This window comes from Daphnia pulex, chromosome 4 (assembly GCF_021134715.1).
Source record: "Daphnia pulex isolate KAP4 chromosome 4, ASM2113471v1".
Taxonomy (NCBI): domain Eukaryota; kingdom Metazoa; phylum Arthropoda; class Branchiopoda; order Diplostraca; family Daphniidae; genus Daphnia; species Daphnia pulex.
In genome coordinates this window covers 3,833,078-3,853,733 of record NC_060020.1, presented here as the reverse complement: position 1 = coordinate 3,853,733, position 20,656 = coordinate 3,833,078, and the positions used below count along the sequence as shown (strand labels likewise).

Sequence of the window (20,656 nt, the reverse complement as noted above, 5' to 3'; positions counted from 1 at the left end):
TTTTCTTTTATTTGTCTTCCATCGGCGGATATTCTTTTCGACGGCAGATTGTTCCGATCGATTCCTAGCGACTGTGGGGGCTCTTGTATTGCGAGACATCATTAGCTCTAGCCCAATGACATCCGACAATGAATCCTGCCTCGTTGTCTGGCAGATATTGCAATCGGGGATGGTCGACGAGAAAAAGAAGAGTAATGAAAATGGCCGACTGATCCGTCTTACACTTATAGATATATACCAGAGCCGTCATCAAACAAACGGGAGCGAGTTCTCTCCACACGGTCTATTAGGTCGGATTTGCGCCACTGCAACAATAAGAACGCAACCGTACCCGGAGCCCTTGATGCCTCAGCCGCAAACAGAGAAAAAGACGGAATATAAAGGAGAGAGGCACTTGACAGGCCTATACACAGGGCGACTCGTATCGCCTTGTTGGGAGCCACCCATTTCGATCCTGATGGATCACCACCTCCTCGCCATATCCTAATCCGTTTTGCTTTGTTTCTTCGCCCCATCTATAGCTTTTATTTTTTTCCTTTACAAGAGACCCAATTGTTACCGTGGCAACAACCGCATCAGCCGACCACCGTTCAATCATTCTCCCTTTCGTCGAGCTCCTATATCCTTTGCCAATTTCTCTCTCTCTCTCTTTTCGCTTTGCGCCTTCCATATGGCCGTCGTCGGACGTCAACAATCAGAAAAAAAAGGGCCAAGAATAAAATAGACACACACACACACATGGGAAAGAAGAGAGAACAATCTCAAGTCAAACTTTCAATACTCTACGCGTAGTATACATTTATAAATAACGCGGTTTGGCGTGATAGCTTTCTTTCCGCTCTCGTAGCCCTCTCACGCTACACGGATGAGTCAGAGTCCTTCCGCGCGGCGGCGGTTCTTATCCAGCAACCCGGGAAATGACGTGCCCGTCAACCGACACACAATACCGCGGTCTACGAAGCTTCCAGATGTTTGGTCAAATGATGCGCCCATGACAGACCGATGATGAGAATTCCGACACAAAGAGTATACTAGATCGTAAAAAAAAAAGTAAACTAAACTAAAAAAATTCTTCACAAAATATGTTGCATTTTCTGGCTTGGATTTTGGGTTGCTTCCATGTAGGCTAGGGATTTTGAGGCTACGTCTATTTCTTTTCCGAAGCTTTCAAGATGTTTTATCTGCACTTGGGATTTTTTCTTTTTATCCTTTAACGGTCGTAAACGAGGGCGGCATCTGTCATCCGCACCGATCACGGTGGCAACCAATTTGGGGCGTTGTTCGGCTTCTTTTTATACCTAATGTCTGTCAACCGACTTGAAGACTCTCCTATACGACAAATTTTTCCTCATTTTTTTTTCTCCCCCCTTTTAAAAAAAATTTATGTTGAAGTACAAAACATACAGTGGAGTAACGACCAAAATATTCAGTTCGCTGCGGGGCGGTTCTTTCTGCAGTAATGATGTTGCCATATGGAAATTTTTGTCGAGGCGCCTCCATTCGACCGCGCGAAAAGTGCGAAAACAGAAGAAAAAAAAAGAAAAATAAACAAACCAAACAAATCAAAATTAAATTTCAAAATCTGTTGACGGGAGAGATAGAGGGGAGGCAAAAAAAAATTCGGTGAAATGAAAATAAATAGAAAAAAAAAATCCTGCGCCCTACTCTGGTTGTGAGGGAGTGCGAAGCTGAGAGCTGACGACCGTAAATGACGGATGATTCACAGGACGACGAACGCGAAGGAAGGAGAGAGAGATATTTATAGACACACACACACACACAAACGCGGTAGAATATAGGCAAAAGACCAAAAAATGATGAAATGAGAAGAAAATAAAAATTACAAAAAAAAAAGTTGTGCGAGAGAGATCCCGCAACCACGAAGGGGGGGGGGAATATAAACTTTGCTGGTCCACGCACACACACGAGAGAAAGAAAAACCGAGAGATGCGTGACACTCGTAAAGGTAATCAACTTTCTCCCGCAGAAGAAAAAAAAAACAGAATAAGGACGTCAAAGTTTTCCCCCGCGCTGCTTTTGTCATCGATTTCCTCGTCGTCGTCGTCGTGAAATTCAATTTGTTCGTATCCAAATAGCGACATGATCACTAGCGTGCAGTGGAGAGGAGGATTTCATAATTCAAAATGAAAAAAACTCTCGACGACGAGATAGTGAAAGAGAATCGCTACAAAAGATTTTCATCCATGCCAGGCGGAATATGTGCCGCCGCCGCCGCCTACTGTACACGGTTTGACTTTGCGCAAGAAAAAAAACGTCATTAGGCCGGCTGATTCTGCTGCTGCTGCAGCTCTCCGCGTTTGTTAATTTGGCTACTCCAATATTCCACGTTGTTTTCACACGAAAGAAATTCGAAATTTTTCGTTTCTTTCATCTTGTTGGCGCTCATTCGTTACTGTAATCAATCAAAATCCGTTGCGCGTTCTCGGCTCGTTGTAGTTGCGTTATCCAATTCTCACGCAATCAGTCACTTTTGCGTAGTACATTCCCCTCTATCCCGCTGTTTTTTTCTTTCCCCTTTGATTTGTGACTTTGGGCCGTGTGCAGTACGTACGAGCACGTAGGATTTCACGCTGCCGAAAGAAACGACTTTGGAAGCCACCACTACCACCACGAAATAAACAAATAAACGGTGGCGTTCCAAGGGCTGTTTGGATATACACAGACAAAAGCCATTGGGCTGGATGGGGTTTTGTCCTTTGTGCTCGTCGCCTTTGTCGGCTCGGGAATTTTCTTTTTCGTTTCAAAAATAAAAATTTGTTCGAGTTTTTTTTGGTTTTCTTCCTTCAACGACGTCACATATCAGATCGATGGTCAACAATGGATTCTTGAAAAGCCTTACAAGTCTAAATACGAGTACGTATGGCGCCGGGGCTCCGCCGTTTGGTAATTCGATTGATCTCCGAGACCCGATTTCCAGTGATGCAATCAAGCCATGCGAGACGGACGGAGCGACGGAGTGCGTACATGAGAAATCAAACGGGCACGGCCGAAAAGGAGGCCGACAACAAGAACCAAAGTGACCGACATATCGTTATTACCACCACCACCGGCCACCAAAGTTTCTCTCCTCTCAACACAAAACATGAATGGAAATCATCGCCGCAGCAATCTAGAGAGAGCGACGCCAATCGGCTTTTCGACAGCATCTGCCATATCGCCAGCCATTGCAAATTACACCGCTGAATAATTAAAGAGAGAACACACGTTACCTGCTGCTGCCGTTTCGAAGAGACTGGGCGATTTTCGAGCGTTTTCGCCGTTGCCACGACCACAACAGGGTCGAATGCTTGTTGCCCATCTCTCTCTCGGGATCGTTACGCCCAAAACTTAATAGTTTCACTTTTGTTTTTTCACTTTTTTCTTAGAGCTTCTTCAACTCGTTTTTTTTTTCTTTTTCTTTTCGCGCCTGTCTGTTGTACAAGTGTGCGTGTTTTTTCACGATAGGACCACGAGTTCGTCGTCTGTGGTCTAAATCCGTCTAGATAAGCAACGACAAAAAACTCGCCGGGCGGCGCCTACGACGACGACGTTAGCGGAGGCGTCTGCAAAGTTAGAACCGCTATATAACACGAATAAGTCTCCATCCGCTCGTAACGAGATAGAAAGGAGAGACACACACTAGGATCGTGGGCGTTCGGATGAGTAGGAACGTCAACGGGGAGAAATGAAAGTTCCTTTTTATTTGCCGATTGCCTCAGCTGTGTAGATTGCGCGCCTGGGGGGTGCGTGTGTGTTTATTCACTCGCTCCCGTTGGCCTCACCTATCCCTGATTTGCTCGCACGTGGAAATCAGAAGAAAGCGCAAGCATTCCCTGGCGACACACGATCCCGTCCATTTCTTGATCCCAAAAGTCAAAACAGACGACATTTTCTTTTCTTTTCTTTTTTCTCTCTTGGGAATCGAGTGGAGGGACTGAGAAATCGTTTTCGTTTCAACTCACAAAAATTCACGAACGAGTGTCGTCACATCCGAGGAGGTGGTGCCCCGATGCCGAAGCCAAAAGTTGCCCGTGCTGTTGGCACAAACTGAACCGATCAAGCAACTAGACGAGACTGCCAGTCTGCCACTGTCCCATATCCATCGCTAGCGTGACGGTTCGGGCTGGTGACGTCAAAAATATCCAAAAAAGAAAAAAAGAAAGAAAGACAAAAAGTAGCACCAGACGAATTCGTGTGCGCCCAACTAGGCCACCGCTAGACGAATGCACGGACCACCAGAGACGGACATGGATACGCATGGATCGCGTCGGCCAGCAGTCTATCTCTACCACCACCCGAGACGGTCAGAAGAGAATCCCGAAAAGAGACTCCTTCACTCTCCCGACTCTCCTCAAAGGACACACCAAAGAAATGTACAAGGAGCAGAGAGAGAGAGCGACTGAGAGAGAGTCCTATTAGACGCGGACCGTTCGGTCACGGATCGCGACGCCAACTGAGATGATACACATGTGACGTCCCAAGGAGCAGCAGCAGCAGCAGCAGGAGCAGGAGCTAGGCGGGGTAAGGAGGATCACCGATAGGAAAGAGCGAGGAGGAGCTAATACTGTGTACAGCGTGTTGTTACTATATACTTTTTATACGTGTGTGTGTGTGTGCGTCGCGTGTGTGTGTGTGTGTGTTTGCTCCGGCTGGCCTTTTGACATGAGAGGGGCGAAAACACGTCGCACACAAAAAAGGGAGAGAAAATAGAAAGAAAAAGTTGAGACAAATTGTAAGAAAAGGCAGAGAAAACAACAAGCGAAGCAAACACACCAAACAGAAAAGACGAAACGTATCGATGGGGATTTAACGGGCCGTGAGTGCGTTTGATGTCGTGTGTACGCGAGAGAGATTCGCTATTCCCGCGTGCTGAACGACATCACTCACAAAAAGACCAGACACGTACAATAAAAAAAAAAAATTCAAACTTTTCTTTCTTTTTTTTCAAAACTTAACGGATGGAATAAAATAAAAGTTTATCGTTCAACTCGACATGTCAATTTCGACGACGACGTCAATTTCCAGATAAAAAATTTAAAAAAGACACACGGTGAAATAGAATAGTCACGTGACGGTCGTGATGTATTATTCCGTGTCTTATACTTTTTCCCTTTTACTCCACCGTTCGTCCGTCCGGTAGGTATATTACTCTTGATTTTCCCCGAAACGCTCAATATCTCAACTCGACTTATGGCCTGAGACCGTGCGCATTGTCGATGACAGCCGCACCACTACCTCGCCTACTTTATGGGATGGTACCACCCTATACACCGGTATAGTTACATCGAACAAACGTGGGACCCCAGAGGACCGGGAATAATGCATTGTGCCATATACAGAGTTGCGCTGCTGGCTCGGCACTATCGGCGAAACGAACGAGTTGAAAGTCGTCCACAATGCACCTCAAACCCGAGTGCGGGTGGACACAAGAAAAAGCGCCTGTACACCATATAGGGTGGGGGGCCCAGCTGACGAAAGAAGAAGAAGAATTCGATCATTCCCCCCCAAGTGTATCACGCGCTCCGCCTACGTTATTATTCGGCTGCTACGCATTGCAAACGGAATAAGTAGGAGGAAGATATATATACGGGAGTCGTCTGGATATACAGTAGCTAGCTAATGCACGTCACACAATTGCGTTATGGTCTCTGTCTGCCGTGCGTCGGACAACACAGCCAAAAAGTATATCTCGTGCTCGATTCCGTGTCGAAAGCTCGGCATCTTCAATTGGTTTTTCTCGGTTGCGAGGGTAGTTATACCACGCTGTTGTTTGGTTGCACACACGTAAAGAGGATAAACAGCACCTTGGCTATACAAGTTCAGAGACTTGGCCATTCCACCTTTTTCGCGTCGCAATAAGTTGGCGTGTCTCTTTTGTACGGATGCGCTCCCTGTGTCTAGCTGCGATCAATGTAAAACACGAATCGCGCGTGCAAATGTAGACACTTCCAAGTTGGACCGCAAAAGCCTGGATAAAAGGTCAAGTATTTACCAGACAACATACGTAGTACTTATCCGAAAAAGATGGCAGTCGGAAAGAGTCAAAAGAATGAAAATTAGGAGGATGGTTTTAAAATAAGGGAACCCAAAAACGCTCCTGGATCCTTTAATAGAGTGAATTCCCAAGGGGGAAGAAGACGTACGGCCACAAAAGAAGACAACGTTTCGTGGAAAATGTCTTTTTGAAGTACATTTGCAAGTCAAGTGAGGTGCCTGACTTCAGTGGGAACCAATAAGAGACCAAAAAAGAAAGAAGCGAAGGACCGATTTGACCAAGTTCCCTTTTTTTTTTCTTTATCCGGACCTTTTCTTTACGGTCAATGGCAGACACGAGAAGTCAACAAATCGAATGAAGGGAAAAAAAAAATTTACGAGCGGAGCTTTGCCAAAATGGCGACAATGAAAATCGTTAACGTCCGAACCTTAACGACCCAGCAATTTGAAGGTTACAGCGCATTAACAATCCATTGTCGGGGGAGGGTATTTCCTTTGGCTGATTTGGCGTTGGTGACAACAGTTTGAGTTGGTCATCGCCGCGCTAAAAAGACTCGTGCGAATGGAATGCCCTCGTTAAATCAGGCGACAGGAGTCAGATCCGCACTATAAACGTGTCGTCTCCCTAAAGACCGCCATTTTTAAAAGATCCGCTCACCGGAGAGATGAAACCCGATGAGCACAACTCCATTCCGCCTCGAATGAATGCGAGCAACTTTGAAAAACGAAACTCGGTGTTCTACATTATCCTCTCGTTACGTTCCGCATTTTTGGTTTTGTCGTTCGAATACGTTGGAACCGGCCTATCCTATACTATGTATTCAATTGATGGAAATCCTTCACCGAAACGAACGAAAGCCAAGTTTTTTTTTTCTTCCATGTCATTCAAAACTCCCAGAGTTTGGGAGCCTGCTGAAAATGACGTTTGAAAGGAACCGGGTCGATTCAAGTAAGACGAGGACGAGACGGGCCAATTTTCTGATCTTGGAATCCCGAAGGTGACGTGTCCGTCCGTGTTACTGGCTGGCGTCATCATCTCTTTTTCCATAACCGAATTCTGGAGCAGAGCAGCACTTTTGTAAATTAATAACCAAAAGTCGGAGCGACGTCGAAACTTGACGTGATGTATATCTCCGACCTCTGTCGAAAGAAACAAACAACAAAAACCGTCCAGCACGAAATCCCAAAGAAGAGAAGCAGAAAAAACAAGAAAACGGGACAAGAATCTGACAGCCCAGAGGGGGGATGAGCTTTGGATTAGGAAACCAGCCTCAAGACGCAATGTTATCCGTCTTGTTTTGCGGATCGCGGAGCGAGAGGATTTTCCGTCCGGGAAATGATTGGACGCTTCGTGTTTTAAGACGCCAAGATGATTGACTGTGGCTTCTCCAAGATGCCAGCGCCTAGTGATGAACACTTGAACAGCCGGACGCAGCGGAACTCGAAACAACTCCCGATTCCTCTCGTTCTCTCCGTCTATATCCATATTTATTTTTCCCCCCTTCTATTTTGAATCTTTTTTCTACTTCTCGACAGTTCCATCCGAACAAATCTTGTGAGTTCCAAACGCAAAAAAAGGGAAGAAAAAATAAAAGGATGCGAGATAGAACATGGCCGATAGGTCGCCAGTTAAAAAAAAAAAAAAGACTTTGATTTATTATTTGGGAAAGTAGTGAGAAAAGGGGCATGTGCCAGACGTCAAAATCTTTCAAAATGGCTCATGCCGATGTCTCGTATAGCGAAAACTCTTGCGCTCACGCTTGAAACGTCGTTAGCATTATTTACGACTGGCATTCTGACAATGTAGTGGGATATTTCATCAGTAACAATAAATTCTGGAATTCGTTGCTTCTCTTTAATTCTTCAGATTTTGTCTCGCCAACAACGTTATTGCGGCTAGTCACGCGTGACTAGCCGTGACTCGTGTCCTTGGTCAAAGTAGTACGTCTTCCACACGACAGAGGGCTCTAGCTGTCGAACCAGAGCCCAAAATGAATCACGGACACGTACGAATAAAAATTACAAAAGGAAAAAAAAAAGACTCGCTAACGGGTTAGCACTTCGAGGAATAGACGTGAAACAGTTTTCAATACGTGCTTTTTCCAGCTCTAGGTTGGACGAAGGGTTTGTGTTAATGACCCTTTCCAAAGGTGAAACGTAACGAAGAACCGAAAAAAAAAACGGGTTTATTCTCTATGCCCGGCAGTGTCATTGCGGAACGAGTGGAATCCAACTATTGTAGTACAGTCTTAATTTGTTTTGGCAAGGCACATCCATTTTAAAATCCTCTTTCCTATATAGCTGTCCGCCTAGTCATTCTAGGCAAACCGGAATTTCTGGCCGTTACTTTCGTTTGAATCATTTTGTGTGTGTGTGCGGAGCTGTTGCGCAGGCGATGGCCAGGAGCGATGGGCTTGATATTATTTTTTTATCATCACATCATCGTTAATTATAGATAACGAGGAAGGACCCAAACGATTTGCATGCGGCGCATCACGCATTTGCATTCGGTGAACGAGCAGGATCGTAAACATATCCGGCGGCACGTCTGTCTTTGCGCGTCGTTGACGCTGACGCCTCGCATAAATATAAAAAAAGGAAAAAAAAAATACGAACATATAACCGTCATCGTTTCCGAGCGGCTCGGATCAAATCACACTGCAAATAACCTTGCCGCAATACACAAAAAGAGGGGCTAATATAATATAACACTCGTTCCAGGAATAAAACAACAACCAAAAAAGAAAAAAAAAAGGGCAACCATAAATACAATTTGATGGACCAAAAAGAGCCGAGTGAGTGCTGAGCAAAGGGCCTATTGTGCCTCTCATCACTTGGCCATCATCAGTATCCCCTTTGCGTTTTATTTCGAGGAGAGAGAAATATCAAATAAAAGCAGACTGCTGGCTGGCCGAATGACGGAAGCGGGAACGTATTTATACGTGTGGCGTGACGGCGATAAAAAGACTAGACACAGTATCTTGTAAATAAAATAAAATACCATTTTTTGGGGTCTGTCTCCCTTCTTTTTTTTTTCATTTGGGTCTTTAACGATTGGAAGTAATTGTCTGTAATAAACGAAACAAAAGTTGAACAAATCAAGGTTTTCCCAATGAAAAATGGATAGCCAATAACAAAAGCCAAGGAAATTTAACAAACAATTGGTGATTTGATTGCCATTCTCGCATTGTTTTTCTACTGTTTCTACTGTTGTTTTGTTTTCCAGTTGGGTTATTGTTGATCGAACCGGTTCGGTCGTTCACGAGAAGGAAACAAAAAATGTTCTCACTCGATCGCCGAGCTCCAATCGATTAAGCGTAAAACAAATTGGACAAACACGGAAAACGATTTGTTCCTTCCGCGCTACCACACACATGCTACCAGCGCGTAGGTAGCAAAGAGAGTATAGAACCAATAAAAACAATGGCACCAGTCATCCATTTCCTGTGGATTTTGTTGTTAGCACTTGTATTCCTTTTCCCCGTACACAAGATAATATGGCATCTCTCTTCCTCCTTTTAATAATGAGAACCTATTACAGAAGATGGGAGAAACCCCCCAGTAGGTGGTGGTGGTGAAAAAAGAAAGAAAGAAAAAAACAACCGGGAAGGTCGGGACTCGGGAAAAAAAAATTCCCATCGTCTCCCGTTTATATTTTTCCATTTTCTCTCTCTTCTTTTTTTACCACGGTAAAAGTCGGTAACGCATCATTGCCACAGATTGTACTTTTTTTCTTTTTTTTTCCCAACGTTCGTTTACGACACCCAATTCTTCTATAGTTTCTAGATATTATTCGACTTTTGGGTTGCTGCTGCTGCCTGCTGCAGCTCGCGTAGCCATCAGGGGCAATCAGACAATAACCCCAAAACCCTATATACTTGTGAAAAAAAAAGCCCCCAAAAAGTGAAATAAGGAAAATAAAAAGAATACTACAAACAAGAGCATCCCGTTTCTTTATTTTTCTTTTTTCTTGGTTTAACCCGGAGCTGCGCCTGTCGAAATGGCAGCCATCATCAAATTGCCGCCGAGGCTGTGAACACGCACGCGCTTTTTGTGTACGTGAAAAACGATTTCCATCAAATGATGGAATTCGATTCATTTCTTCCAGCACTTTTTTTTTAGCTTGGGAAATAATCAAGTTGTGATATCATAGAACGTCTAAAATCCCTATACAGTGTGCAAGGCTTGACATACATGGAGAAAAAACTAAGAAAAATGTTGATTGCTTGCTCTAGGAAACGAGGGGCGTTAAACTGCCGTTTGTGACGCAACACAAAGTTCAAAAACACGGGAGGAAGTGGCGGGCAATTGTTGAATAATAATAATGGACATCCCAATCGAAATAACCATTCTAGCGGATCGAAATTTTTCCGTTTCAAAAAGAAAAGAAAAAAAAAAATCCGAAACGGTGAAACATCTAATATTACACAAACGTCAGAGATAATCCTAGGGGACAAAATATATAAGGACGGAGGGCAGCAATTTATCCAAGGTCATCAACATCCGGTGCCTGTTATGTATGCGATTTGTGTTGAATAAGAGTGGTCGGCACGCTCCGCCTCACCCAGAATGTAATAAGAAAAAGTAAGAAATAGTCACCTGGAAAATAAAAAGTTTCTACTATACGGCCGCGAAAGAGCTGATATAACCGACACCTTTTCCCTTTTCCCATGGGCATGGTTACAAGACGAAGGACATCATCGTAATAATAAATACGCATTTGTTGCTGTTTATATTCGAGAAAGGGGGAAAAAAATGTTAACTATAGAGAGATGGAGGTTGAGACCGTGAAACGCCGGGAATGTCTACCTAGAATTACGACCAAAGCAGGCCGGAACGGTCCAACAAAAAGAATAGGCAAACAAACAAACAACAACAACAACAGCAGCAACAACAACGCGGAAAAAAACCGAAAATTACCCACGCCCAGAAAACCAAAGCGCTAGGCATGAGAGAACCTTTCCCAAAAGACTAAGACTCTGTGAGGGCCTTGATTATTAATAACGTTCGGGAAAAGAAGCGAAATAAGATACGCCAGATTTACGCAGTGAGTCAGCACCTGTACACAAAGTCACGTAGACATTTACTCTCCAAATCACTAGCCCCCCCTCCCTTGTCAAGACATTCAAGAAAATGAACAATCCTTTCCTGCTATGAAATGGTGAGCCATCTTCGATTCGATTTCAGACACGTTACCACATTACGTGTCACTAAAAAAAACCCAAAAAACAAATCGAACCTATAGGCGATTGCAGAAGAGATTGCCAGTTGATGGTCGGTGGTGAAAGACGTAAGGTCGTAGAGTCCAAGAGAATCTTGAGCGGACTTGAAGAATTCAAAGGTGCAGCAGTCTATTCGTAATTAAAGAGCGCCTTAGGGACTGTAAATTTCTCCTGTGGATGTCTAGTATCTGCCATTCTCCCTTTTATTTTTCCGTTGCTCAGTCCTGAAAAGCTGGCGAGTGGGGAAACGAGATGGGCGAGATTTAAACTTTCTACCGGGGTCATCGTCAAGTGTGCCGAGTGGAAATGTTCCAGAGCTGTAAGGAGCCGCATTGCCGAGCCCCAGCAACTAACCCACCCAGTCCTTCCAGCGCACGGATCCCAATTCGAATACGTAATCAGATGGTCGTCGTAGAGCCCGAATGCAATATATACATCCGAAATCTCCCCGAGCGTGATCATTTGCTTTAAAAGTCGCGCTCATTGAAAAGAAAAAGAAAAAGAAGAAAGAGCTATATTTTTTTTTCCGGGTAAAGTCTTTGATGTATTTAACTGCATCTACTATTTATCTATAGCCGTCAGTCATACGACATCCAACAGATGTTGACACAAATGGTATTACGCTGCTACTTCATTCCGCCAGCATTGCTCCCCGAATTCGTTTCCCCCATTTTTTTTAGGGGAAATGGTGCGGCTTTCATCTTATTTGACGTTATTTCCGGAAAAAAGGGAGAAAAAGACAGAAATAAAGAAAAGAAATTTACAGAAATGACTAAAGTGACATCAGAAAAAAGAGGGCTAAAAGAGAGCAACGTCTAAAACGGTCGTGAAACAATGATTTCACGACGCCCATCCGGATGAAGAAGAAGAATGAAGAAAAAAAAAAGGCAACGAAATAAAGTCTGAAAAGCTCGGTCTAAAACTTTAAGCCTCTTTTGACGTTGACAGTGCGATGATTTCGCTCTCAGATCTGTTCCAACACTTTTCTCGTCCTTCAGACATACGCGACTGAAAGGGAAACAAAAAAGCAAGAAAAGAAAAAAAGGGAAAATCAGACGGGGGAGACAAAAAGAATCTAGTGTCACTTCCAACAGATTACTGCCAACGTTTCGTCCAGAATGCTACCAGGCTTCCATTTCAACAAGAGAAACAAATAAATAGTTACTGACTCACTGACTAGTTCAATTTCTCTTGTATTTTTTTGCCACCAGCGCGGAAGCTTAATCTCATCCAGAGCTAGTTTTTTTTTTCTATACAAGGCTGGAATCAATAAAGGCAACTCGGCGGGAGTGGACGCCGAGCTCCGAAAAAAAAATTTTCCCTTTGAAAAAAAAAAAATGAAAATAAAAATAAAATAAAAGTGAGAAAAAAAATAGGGAGTCCATTTTTCTGTGTTAACAAACAATTTAGAAATTCTCGCACGTTAAAAGAACCCTTCAACATTTTTTCTTTGGACTTCTCGGATTTACCTACGTAAGATAGACCCCTCCCCCTTTTGTAATGATGTTTATTGAAATACGAGAGTTTCACGCGCCCATCTTAAGCCTATTTCCCAAGTCCCATCTTCTATTTTTATTTCTTTTCCCTGGCCTTTCCGGACGATACCGGATGATGACCAAACTCTCTCACCGTTTTCATTCGACGTACAAAAATACCTTCTACGGTCCCTTTTTAGAAGGGTATATCTTCTAAGCGCTTCTCGAAGTTTGGTTCACATCAAACTACAAACAATCACGCAACCTCAAAACGGTAGTTAATGCAAAGTCGACGACATTGATAAAACTTTCACAAAATGTTGTACACCAACCTTTCGGGTGGCAACGACGTTTAAGTTTCTTGTCAAAACCATTCCGTCCTTTTCCTTTTTTATAAAGATGTGATTTAGAAAATTCTTTCCGGCCTGAAGCGTCGAGAGTGGAACACAATAATCAATAACAAGCGCGGAGAAAAAAAAAGAATTAAGACCTCAAAGCGGCGGTGTTTTAAAGCTACCGCCATCGTCACCGAGAGTCTGGCAAATGAGACTAAGATGGCGCTAAATCTAATCATCCTCAATCCGTTGGACTTGGCACACAACTGGAAACCAGGATCTTAGATTAAAGAAAAAGAAAAAAAAGGGGGAAACACACAATTCGAAAAGCTCGACGACCCACAAGATGTCAGCTGCTTCGTGATCTACGGCCGAGTGCGCAGTTACAATAGCAGCGCATAAATCAAAGGAGGTGTAGGTCCGCCAAATAATAAAAAAAGGGAATCAAAAAGAAATCAAATTGTCTGATTCACACAACTGCTGCCGCCAGCAAAATTATTAGCGGCGTCAGCGTAAGAGAATGAGTCGGGGGGAAACGAACATACAGTCGCCGTCTAGTTTCTTTCGATGTCTGTACGATGATTACATTTTTTTTCTTTCTCGACTCTCTTTTCTTATTCACCAGATAACGAGTTTCACACTCGACAGAATTCGTTGACGGAGGAAGTGGAAACAGGACATCAATCGAGGCGTAAAACGGTTGAACGATCAGCAAAAACGGACTCCCGGTCCCTACCGCTACTACTATTATCATCACCTTGCCATCATCATCATCATCAGGTGTCATCATCTTCTTGCGTGTCGATTCGCGTGTTTTCTCTCTCTCTCGATAGGTTCCCGGGGTGTTTGACTTCCGGCATCGTAAGTTCGACTCCACCGTGGCGATAACGATGAATAACAGGTAATCGGAACTTTGTGCGATTTATGTGCAACAAATCAAATAAATCGTTGTTACTAGCTTGGCGCTATACTTTCAGCTCGACTGCTGGCCGGTTGAGCTTGAAAAATTGACGTAACACTGAATAAGGCACAATTTTTTGTTTTGTTATCATGTCTTAATGATTAGCGGCTGATGTGGTGGTGGGTCCGTGATGAATGGCACTCTGTTTCTGAGGGATTTGCTTGGGGTGCGGTAACAAAGCCACTAATGGCTGATTGATGGTTTACATCGACAAGGAAGAACAATGAGAAGAAGAAGAATGAAAACGATAGGGCCATCCCTTTTCATTATTACTGTCGATTTTTCATCATCCGTCAGCTGCGGAAACTTGAAAGTGGCAAAAAAAGGGGGAAGAAATGAAGGATGAGATTAAACGTCGAGTCTTTTGACTTTCAAACTTTTTCAAGAATCCGAATGATTTGAGCATCCATTTCAAGGAGGAACTTTTTTTTTCCTTTTTCACGTGATCTATCTGTAGTCTGGCATTTGTCAAAGGCAGGCAGATGGAGATGTCATCAACGGCCACGGGCGACTTCAATCGAGCACATTGTTCCGCAACTCAAAGTCACGTTACACTCCGACGCCGCAACACCGCTCCAATATTAACACGTCCAAACCTCTGCACGAAGCGCCAAACATAACGGCGCGAACAAGAATCAAATCTAAAGGTTCTCGACAAAAGCCAACGCCAGGGAAATGCTGGGCAACCAAGCGACGCTAACGCATCGACGTCTTGATTATTCCAACGTTTCTTGCATTGGCGGCTGACATTTTGGAATACGGGGAAGAAAGAATAAGTGAAATAAATATAAAAAAACACGAAAATTAAGAAGAAAAAGAAAAACTAGCCACTCGCTCGATGGGAACGAGAGAAATGCAGAACGCGTGAAATAGTGTACCCAACAAATTTCCCATGGAATTTGGGTACGATTTTTTCTTTAGCCATCGAAGAAGGACAAATGGCGGATTCCGAGACACACACACAGTCGAGGAAAGAATTCTTGTTTTTCCAATTGAACTGAACGTGGGAATAGTAGCCGACGCCATCATCACCATGTTCAAGGTTTTTCCTTCCAATCCAACGAGTCGGCACAGACGGGGAGAGCCTCTAGGGTTCACGTTTACATAACCAACGTCCCTATATGCGTGCCGTACGATGCCCCGCGTTATTATTTCGTAACCCCAGTCTCTAACAAGTTGAAAGTTGAGTCAAGCGAGAAAAAGGAAAAATCAGATGGTGATATGCTAATAATGAAACAAACAAAAAAAAACAGGCCCGACGCCAATGGGCAGTTGGTTTCGCTGCACGATGGCCGATTTCCACATGCCCGAAGGTGTATTGGTATAGCCAAACCCCAAACGCTTGCCACCTGCGACATGGGGATGGCGTACAGTCACCGGACTGTGAATACGTTACAGTCATTGGAGCGATAGAAAGGGGGGAAAAATAAAATAAAAGTCTTGCAAGAAATGATAATAAAAGAAACAAATCAAATCAAACAAGAAATTTTAATTATAACGAAGAAGAGACGAGAGAAAAAGATAAAAATGATTGACGTTCCGCAAAAGCTTTGGCGATTAAGAAAAATAAAAATTGCCAATTGTTGTCTTTGGCAAACGGACCGTAACTCGTTGCTCCAGAGCTGCGATTCTTTCGCCACGAAACCGTGTCGGTATTTAAAAAAACCGGGCGAATATAACGTCAAGAGTCAGCCAAGTATATATGACAAGGGGGAATGCACAACGGCGCTGGTATGCGGAAGGAGGAATTTTTGCGTGCGTTACACGGCGGAATTTCGTAATAATCAACAAGCGGGAGGAGGGCGGAGTTAGCTCATGTAGGTCCTTCAAAAAGAAGAAAAGGATATGGGCGACGACGACGACGACGCTCGGGAGAGAACCCTGTGAATGCGAATTGAAAAGAAACCCGGCATCTGCCAGTTTGATTATACGTACAAGAGGGAAAAAAGGAAGAGAAGATATAAAGATGGAGAGAAAGAGACAACGTCGTTAGAAGAGTGTAAAAGATTGCCACCATTTCCCGTCTCGGCGGCCGCTTGCATTTGCATTCGAATACGTGTGAGCTCAGTCTGTCCGGCAGCTGACGTGAAAACTCTCGTTGAATAAACAAAAGGAACAAGTGTTTGCGGAGTCTGATCTCTTTAAGAAGGATGACCACACAGAAAAAACAAAACAAAACAAAACATATCGTTAGATTCCACCGCGGAGATAAAAATGCAAGGATCAAGAAGATTACGAACAAGATTTATAAGAATGGCATTTTTTTTGTTTCTTGATAACATTGAAACTAGTTGGTCTGAAATGCAAATCAGCCACTGAGGAACTCCAATATCGTAAAACCATTTGATAGCTGGTAGAGAGTTTCCTATTTCGTTTTTCCTCTGATTTCCGTTCGATTTCTCCCTACCACTCGGCCATCATTCCAATCTTTTTCGGGGGATCTTTAATTGAGTTGGCGTTCGTTACATCAAGCCTCCTCCCGAATTCCGACTTTCTGATAAATAATATTGGTAATGAGAAAACGCAGGGTCGAATCCCTCCCCTACTCCACCCACCATTCCCGCAGACAGAGGGAGAAGAGATGAGAGTTTCAATATCTACGCGCTCGGCATTTCATTATGAGACGGCGACGCTTCCGTCTCGGTATATATATATATCATCGATCCTTTTTCCATTGCATCAGCAGCAGCAGCAGCAGCCGGTAAAGCTTTTCCTTGAAGGAAAAAAGAAAAAAAAGGAGGGATGTTTAAGTCTGATTCTCATTTCTTATAATAATTCCAATCAAATGTGTCCACGCTCCTACATATATATATACAAGGACGCAACGTGGATGCCAAGTGCCACTCATATGTAACTGCTGTTGCCTTCGCCATCCGGATTCGAAAATCATCATTTACATTCGAGATCTTTCCACACTCCACACACCCCACCCCCCTTTCAACCGGAGAGTCTTCCATCTTCTTAGTGACAAGCAGAGAGATAAACACGCGCTGATTTACGATTTTCCTCGCCAATGACGCAACGAAAAGAAGTTTCGGACTTTAGTAATATTGTCCAGGGGGTTGTAAATGGAGAATAATCATTCGATCGAAAAGGGGCTGGAGCTCTACGGCAGGTGTTATGATGGCAATGCGTAATGACCGATGACGAACGATGACGACGTACGATTATAACCTCCCGATGATGAACGATGCCACTCTCTCTCCCTGTTTACCATGCCCCCTCCCCCCTTCCGGCCAGCAGCTCACCGCGCGCCGCTCTCTCACGAACGAGAGCGAAAGCAATCGGGAACCCATTTGCCAGGAGCCATCCTTGTGTCGTCGTAGATCAGAGCCAAGTTTCTCCCAACCAGTTTGCTAGTTGTTGACTGTGATTTATTTACAAGGCGGCAAAAAGCGACCCGGCAGGGCAGGCCGGCACGCTACAGAGAAGAGGAGAGCAATAAATCTTTTGACACTCACTCGCTCGGGCTAGCGCTAGCCGGGCGAAATAAGGAGCGGAGGCAACAACTGTGTGACAACAAGGCCGTCAGCCGGCGGGCCTCCGAAGATCGCCTATGTACTTTGATGTTCACAAATTCCCAGTTCTCGAGTTGGCGGGCATCGATATATGATTTTGGCCATTGTCAGCCATGCTGCAGACGCTCGAAATCCAGCTGATCCGGCAACAGTTGACGATACAAGCCCCGGTCTTAAAAAAGAAAAAAGAGGAGGTCGCAATATAAGCCGGAGAGGATCGCAAATAACCAGAGCCTCTCCCTCTCTCTCTTCTGCGGTGAAGTGAGCAGCCGAACGGAATAATGCGACGAGTCAACACATAATCCACGTTAGCGAGAAACCAGAGAGAGAGAGAGTCAGCAACAATAGAGCTAGTAGAGACTCTAGTCCTAAATCCCCAAATGAGAGAAAGAAAAAGACAAAGAGCCGTGTCTAATGAGCAGACCAATTAGCCAAAATCACGGGCTTCTCTAGTCTATAGACATAGCTCAACGTGCGTACGCGCGTACGTACGTACGTAATAATAATCCAAACCACTGATGGCAAAGTGGAATGCCTAAAAGTCCCTCGGCGATTATTTGTGTGTGCGGATGTCTCTTGTGTGTACGGACGGCAGATTAGATTGGGTCGGCTCCTCTTGTCGTGTGGCGACTAGACCCGTGTCATATTCGACCAGGAGTTGTACACACTCGGCACTTCCGAAAAAAGCGGCGTCGACTCTGCCGCCGGTACACGACCATCGGACAAGCAAAGTCGACGTCGTTTGCGGTCGACGACAAGTTCCCTCCCAAAACTTTAACTGCAGTCTACAATTTACCAGCGAACTATAGGCGGCCCATAGTTCATTTAGTCAGGCAGCCGGAAAACGGCCGACCAAAAACGGCAGATGTAGACACACACACACACACAGAACACAGCACATTCAATTCACACACTCGTCGCACGCCATTAATATATAATATTATTCAAACGTTCTAGCGTACAGACTGTGTGGAAGTAGGGACCCACCTTCCCCCCCCAAACAAATTTTTTCACATCCAAGTTGGTTAGAGATAGAGGCCAGCAGCCCGGTCGGTTACCTTACCAGCAGGACGAAACCGAAAGTGGTAAAGAGATGCCCAAAAAAGAAATGCAAAGTTGGTATATAAAAATAACAAGGCAAAGGTGAGAAAAAGACAAGACGAAAAAAGGACCAGGCAAACCGACCGACAATAAAAACAAAAAGGAAGATAATTATACCCATTACGAGCGCATCTGTTGCTGTGTCTTATACCCAATTCGCCTCTTATTCATTTGACCATTTTGCTTCTACCCGACGTGTCCCATTGGTGGTAGATGTTGTGTGTTGTCTGGCGCTCACAAAATGGCGGGTACATGTTTGACGTCGTGTGTGTTATTATATACCTCGGGTATTTATGTGTCCTTGCTGGAGTCTACAGCAGGTGAGTCTCTCTCTCTCTCCTTTTGAAAGTCAAAAAAGAAAAAGCGGACGTGGACGACGTCAGACGGAAAATGATTGATTCCGGCATTTTATTTTATTTTTTATTTTTACGGTCAGACATCACGAAATGAATACGTAGATGTGTAATAACATGTTAATGCTAATGGTAATAACTCGGAAAGAATAAAAAAGAAAAGAAAAGAGAGAAAGAAAAATGGAAGCCCCGCGACGCTGGCGCGTCTAATTACATTGATCGAAAAACGCGTGTGCTGGCCCTGTCTCTCTCTCTCTTTTTTCCCCTCCGATGTGCAAATAGAAATAAAAAGAAAAGAAAAAAAAAGGAAGATAACACCTCTTCGAGGACAAGATATCTCGAATGAATAGCGATTAGTTCTCCGTCGTTAGACAACCCCAACAAGCGAACGAGGTGGTGGCCATCAACGCGCAAAGGAGAGAGAAAAGAAACGGTCAACCGGCCGACTTGTTTGAAACGAGCAGGTATTAACATCTGCAATGTCGTGTGAAGCATCTCAAAATAGAACAGTTGCCCAACCAACTGTGCCAAACACCCTTCTATTTATTTTTTTTTTATTGGAAAATAAAAACCGGAAAAAAACGCATTAAAATGTTCTGGTATTTATTTCTCCAAATAAAAAGATCGAATCAATCGTAATCGCATTTTCAAAAAGAAATAAAAAAAATTAAAAAAAAATAACCAACTGGCGAGGGCGCTTAAAAATCGAGAGTGAACGAGCTTCTGGAGGTTATCTTGTACATAGATCAGAGATTAAATCAACCCACCTATTCCTCTTCTTCTTCTAACCAGGTTGGAAGGAGTTTTCCAGATGGTCTAAAAGACTGTTTGAACGAGAAACTATAGCGTTCGTGACTCTCTGGACATTGCCCAATAGCCTATCCGGTCAACACAATGACTTCTCCTTATCTAATCTGGTCTCCAGTTCTATCGGGCGCGTTTCATTGAATTACCTACGGGAACACATGGCAAGTCGTGCGGAAGGGTCACACATCTACCTATAGGTAGGGGGGTGGTCGACCTGTCTGCCAGCCGTCCGTCTTCTTCTCGTTCGATCGGGGACGGACGATAGCAGAAGTAATGACACTGCAATACATGCAGATCACGTCATGCTGTTGGCACTTGACGGAGTCACGAGACGCCCTTTTTTTTGTGAAACGAATAAAGTACATCCCGTGTTGTACTTTCCTCTTCTTTTGGCCCCCAAAATAGGACACAAATGAAGAGATTTTGAATTTGTTGTTTGTTCAAAAATATAAGGAAGAAATGAAAAGTGCAATTCAAAAGAAAAATGTGATTTTTTTCCCTTTCGAATGGGAAATGCATTGTGAGCGAGATAATAAACGCGTCAGCTGCTGCGTGCCTCATTACAACGAGGCAACAAACATCATAATAACACACAGAATTTATAAGAGGGGGGCCGTGCAGCAGCCCATCATCTCTCCCCCCTCGTCGCCCTGTCTCATTTCACCACCAGAATCTCTATGTAGAGCGCGCGATTCCATTACGGCGGCGATTTACAGTGATAGTGCATGGCGCACAGTGAATATGTAGACGCGCAAAAGCGATACCCGACGACGGATGATGTAGAGTGATGTAAGATAATTCCGGGGGGCTGGGCTTCCACCACCCTGGCAGCATTATCTCTTTTTGATTCCCCCCCACCCCATTCCCTGCGCTTCGCTCAGGCGAAAGCA

The 20,656-nt window shown here is 44.1% G+C and overlaps 1 protein-coding gene across 6 annotated transcripts in view; it reads right to left on the bottom strand.

Annotated features, from left to right (window-relative positions):
• Positions 1-20,656, bottom strand: part of LOC124193180 — a 79,506-nt gene that overhangs the window by 25,001 nt on the left and 33,849 nt on the right. The window contains exon 1 of one of the 6 annotated variants that reach the window (XM_046586876.1): positions 3,231-4,450. The exons of the other annotated variants lie outside the window; for them this stretch is intronic. Coding sequence (XP_046442832.1) covers positions 3,231-3,319 — 89 coding nt within the window. The 5' untranslated portion in view covers positions 3,320-4,450. Of the gene's footprint in view, positions 1-3,230; positions 4,451-20,656 lie in introns of those variants that run through there. 6 annotated transcript variants of the gene reach the window in all.